At 38.5% G+C, this 5457-nt stretch overlaps 1 protein-coding gene across 1 annotated transcript; it reads left to right on the forward strand.

Annotated features, from left to right (window-relative positions):
• Window positions 1-4730: 4730 nt before the first annotated feature.
• On the forward strand, window positions 4731-5066 carry LOC102868452 (HIG1 domain family member 1A, mitochondrial-like). The gene has a single exon (XM_006882285.1). The coding sequence runs from the start codon at window positions 4743-4745 to the stop codon at window positions 5064-5066; it is 324 nt and encodes a 107-aa protein (XP_006882347.1). The 5' UTR covers window positions 4731-4742.
• The last annotated feature ends 391 nt before the right edge of the window (window positions 5067-5457 follow it).

Consider the following 5457-nt stretch of genomic DNA (forward strand, 5'->3'; position numbering starts at 1 on the left):
CTATCCTTATGAACTCTAGCATGCTTAAGCCCATTGTCACAGCTACTGTATTAATCCATCTGTTACCTTTGGAATCTCCCCCTCTTTCTCAGAACTTCCAACTTTCGCAGCATGATATCTTTATTTCCAAGGACTAGCACCTCCAGTGAGCTCTGGTGGCCTAATGGCAAGAAGCTGCACTGCAATCCCAAATTCTATCACCTCCTGACAACATGTCCAAAGTATGGGAGATGAAGTTTCACCACTATTGCCTACAAGAAACAATCTGGTTGCACTTCTTTCAAGATAGATTTGTTTGTTCTTTCAGCAGTTCATCCAGTATTCTTCACCAACACTACAAGTTAAAGGTACTGAACTTTTTTAGTCAACCTTATACATTATTCCGCTTTCAAATGCATAAGAAGCAGTTGAAAAGACCAAAACCTGGGTTAGTATTTTGGAGAGGTCTTAAGACTTTCCCAGTGCAACAAGTATCTAAATTTCTTGACTACCATAGGTAAAGAGTTCTGATGTCTAGTGGGTAAGCAGTTGCCTTGCCAACCCAAGGACAGTTGGTTCAAATCAACTTTCTGCCCCATGGCAGAGAGATGGTCAGTCTCCTCCTCAGTGATTTACAGCCTCTGCAAACCTACTGGAGGGTCAGTGATGAATCGATTGCAACATGACAGCACATAACAGCAACCCTATCACAGAAGTTGATTATAGACCAAAGTAAAGTGAAATCATTGACAACTTCAATCCTTTCTCCACCAAAAATACCTATTGGTCCAGTGCTGAGGATTTTTATTGTCATGTTATTGAGATATAATCTGTATTTGGTTATTGTCATTGTTGTATGTCATCAAATTGCAACTGACTCATAGTTGATCTAATAGGTTTTCAGAAACAGGAAATAACATGGGAGATTGGTCATTCTGTATTAAGTACCTCAACATCATTTTTCCTTTCTGCAAGCAAGATTTTGCTTTTTGTATAAAACCAGTTGTTGATGAATCTTCCTCCAAGCCTTGTGTCACAATCTTCTTCATAAAGTCCAGCTTCTCCAATTATTTGCTCAACATACAGATTGAATAGATATGGAGAAAAGATACAAGTCTGACACACATCTTCCCTGATTTAAACCATTCAGTGTTCAGTTGTTCTGTTCAGACAACTGCTTCTTAATCTATGTATATGTTTCACATAAGCACAATATTTCCATTCTTTTCAATGATTTCCATAAGTTTTTATGATCCACACAATCAAATCCCTTTGCATAGTCTTGTATAATCAAAGATTTATCCATTACAAGGTAGACGTTTATTCAAATTCAGAACGTTAGCGAGGCCATTTCTCTCTGAAGATTCTAAGGAAAGATTTTCGTATTGCCTCCAGCATCTGGTAACCCCAGGTGCCAACTGGCTTGTAACAGCATAGCCATAATCTTTACCTTTACCTTCACATGACCATCTTCCCTCTGCAATTTTATGTTTCTGCTTTTACGAAAAAGAAGAACATCAATTATATTGGATTGAGACTCACGGTACTCAAGTATGACTTTATGTTAATTATATCTTCAAAAACTTATTGACAAATAAAGTCACATTCACAAATATGATGACTTTATGTTAATTATATCTTCAGAAACTTATTGACAAATAAAGTCACATTCACAAATATGGGAGGTTAGGGCTTGATCATCTCTTTACAAGACACAATTCAACCAAAAACATGTATGATCTATTGCTTCTTAATGTATTACCTGGGTGGTGAAACCATCACCACTATGTAATTCCAGAACATAAAAGGAGCTTTATTCCATGCCAATCATCAGTCTGTTGTTGTTGTGTACTGTAGAGTCAGAATCGACCCATAGCTGACCCTCCAGTGGGTTTTCAGAGGCAGTAATCACACGGCAATATATTGTCCATCCTTCTCCAGTGGAGCAGCTGGTGGCCTGAAACCACTTGCTTTTGGGATTGCAATGCAGTTTCTTGCCACTAGGCCACTAGAATTTCCTAATCATCAATCTACTTTCTACATTTATAAATTCACTTTTTGGGGGGAAACAACCAATTTTTGAAACTCTGGTGATGCAACCCATAATATAGTATGCTGCCAACCAAAGGCTAAACCTCTCCAGAAGCTTCACATCCACCAGGGGCAACTCTGGAGAAAGAAGGCACTCTCCTCCCATTGCGATTTATGGGCTTGAAAATCTAAAGGAAGATTATTATGAGTTGGAATAGACTCAATGATGCTGAATTTGACTTTTGGTTTTTTGAAAACTAGCTTGAAACTTTTAATTCGTTCTCTTGAATTGTGGACATTGCTCGATTTTTATTTTACTCTTCAACATCAGAAGCAAGTATTGAGGAGATAAAGAAAAACTTCTCAGATTTTCTTTGCCAAATATTGTTCTGTAAAAAGATTACTTTGTAAAACATAAAACGAAACTTTACAATCTGATCTCATTTTTCTGAGTTTCATTATTTCAATTCGTTTTATTCATGTTAGCATAAAAACCTTCCTGACAGAATTATATTATTTTTTTCACAGGAAGCATATTAGACTAATTGCATTTTACAGTTAAAACAAATAAAACCAAACATTGCTTAAATGTGAAAAAAGTTCTTAAGAATTAAATTAAATTCTTCTTTGGAAAACACTCAAATATTAGCTACTTTAGCATAATTGCTCAATTTTGTGTAAAAGAATCAAACATAAATCTGTTCTTAGCAATATAAAGAACAAAACCTCAAAGTTTCCTAAACTGTCTATTTAAAATGAAATAAAATTGCTCTCTTTGTAATAAAATAGTAATGTATTATCTTTTTTAAAAAATAACATTTTCACTGGTAAATCAAACTGCTTTGCTTTGTTGATAAAATTATGATTATCCTGCCTCTGGATTTATTGTAGCAGCAGTACTAAAATTTTCTGGGACATTGTTGTTGTTCTTTTGTGCCATCGAGGCGGAACTGATTCATGGCTGAGCCTCCAGTGGGTTTTTCAGAGGAAGTTTGCCCATCTTTCTCCCACGGAGCAGTTTATGGATTCAAAACACATACCTTTGACTCGTCAGTGCAACCCCTTACTCCCTAGGCCACACACACATTGGCATCTGACATGGGCAATGATGCCTGCACCATCTCTATAATGGTCTAAAATCATTGACCATCCATGCATAGGGTTTTGCATGGTTGATTTTGGTTTTGAAAATAAATTGTCAAGGTTTCCACACTCATTCATCTTGGTCTGGAAGCACCACTGAAATTTCATTCAGTATTATAGAAATAAGCAAGTTAAGTCCCCACTGCCATGGTCACAAACAAGGTACAATACCTGGGAGTAGAACCTAGGTTTCCCATAGACAAAAATTCTATCACTTAACCATTACTGCTTCCATAAAATCTTCATGGGATGCTAATTGCATGGTCTCAGGAAGTGCACTAGAGAGAAGAGAGAGGAAGATGAAATTTTCAAGTGAAAGTACAATATAGGAGACAAAGACAACTCTAAGATGGCTGTTAAAAAAATCCACTGTTTTTTTTGTGACTGGGTATTTAAAACAAAGTGCCAACATAGAGAATGGCGGAAGGGGTGTAATTAAGAGATTGGCAGAAAACAGTAAGTTTAGGACATTCTTCCCGGCAGCCAGCCATTGAACACTAAACCAGGTATTTGAACCTGCCACTTTATTGCTTACAAGAAAGATTGAAGATAGTGTAGTGGTTAGAATGAAAATACAGTAACAATTGAAATCCTCCAGAACGTTTACAGAGAAAAAGTTTTAAGAGGGTATAAAGATGGAAGAAAGGACAAAAGCTGAGGATAGAGCTAATAGGCTAGAAGAATAGAATGGACACTTGAAAGAGACTTGGAAAAACATATAAAGATACTTAGGAGAAAGACCAAAACAGCAAAAATGGGAGTCTTACTACTACTATCAAGAAAGAAGAATCAGAGATTACAGAATGTATCTGTTTGAGCCAGAAAACAACTGGAACCCAGACCAAAGTAGCAATAAAAGTAGCTTCTACAGAGGTGGCAGAGAACCAGAGGTCCGTGCAAGACAGAACTGAACGGGAACTGCTCCGTGGAGGCAGAGCCCAAGCTGGCTGGAGTAGTGCACTGTGAGTAGGAGGTTGAAGTGGAAAAGATGACGTAATTGACAGGCCTTAAAGAGCTGTATTCACTGACACAAAGCTGCTAGGATAAAAGTCAGGAGACCTACGAGTACACTGGAGTAGCTGTCCTGACTGAAGAATTGCATCCTTTTTCCAACATGGATTATAACTTATTCATTTCCCTAAAAAAATCCCATGATCATAAATGTGGGCTGTGAGTGTTAGATGGACATTGAAATAGATGAGCAGATCCAACAGTAGACCAGAAAGATCCTTGGGAGGAACAGCTAGAGTTCAAATTGGTAGAAATAGATGTGGGGAGTCTTGGGACATGACTGACCTCACAGGAATTGGTTTGTCTTATTAATGTTGTGGATAGTGACTCTTTCAGACAGAGTTGCCGCTACACTGTCTGCACTGTTTTGTTGGGTTTATTTTTTAATTTTTAAATTATTATCATTAATGTCAAAGAAAATTTACAGATATTGTATTTCCATTCATTCACTGTTGCACTTTTCTCCCTGCCCACCCCTCCCCTTCAGTTCATTCTTCTCTTTGAAAAGTAAAAGAAAGAGAAACTGGTGGGACCTTACGTGGTGGGCTTGCTCGTGGGCGATTCTTCAAGCAATTACAATGTCATCCAACACAGATGTATCTCTTTCTTCATATGATGAAGATCAGGGATCCAAATTGATTCAAAAAGCTAAAGAGGCACCATTTGTCCCCATTGGAATGGCGGGGTTTGCTGCAATCGTGGCGTACGGATTATACAAACTGAAGAACAGGGGGAGTACTAAAATGTCCATCCACCTGATCCACATGCGAGTAGCAGCCCAAGGCTTTGTGGTGGGAGCAACGACGGTTGGTATGACGTATTCCATGTATCGAGAATACTGGGCTAAACCTAGTAAGTCTTGGAAGAGGAGATGCTTCCTCCTTCTTGTTCGTGTTGCTTGATTAGACCCTTCACTTCGAAGTTACGTGTTTTATGTTAAAAATAAATAACTTGAGTGGTTCCAGTAAGGACACGGTGTTTTAGACACAGGCTTTCTTTATTGCAGCCTTGACTTGCTTTGTGACCAAATTGCCAGTAGCCTGACCACTAACTAGGTCATCCAAGGGAGTCAGGTTAGCAAAAATTAAACAGGCCGCCCAAATTCTCAAACTCTTGGGAGGAAATACTCTTTGAAAAAGACAGCTGGCTGACAGTGAAGGACTTACAGCGGCTGCGGTACAGCCCATGTCCTGTGGTGCGCTGTGTGCCCCAGTTAACTGAACTCTTTCCTGCCTGGCTTGAGGCGTGATCACGCACCTCAGTTACTCGAGCTCCTTGACTCTTACAAAACCC

Source organism: Elephantulus edwardii, unplaced genomic scaffold (assembly GCF_000299155.1).
Source record: "Elephantulus edwardii isolate Elephantulus edwardi_28Jun2011 unplaced genomic scaffold, EleEdw1.0 scaffold00018, whole genome shotgun sequence".
NCBI classification, from domain to species: domain Eukaryota; kingdom Metazoa; phylum Chordata; class Mammalia; order Macroscelidea; family Macroscelididae; genus Elephantulus; species Elephantulus edwardii.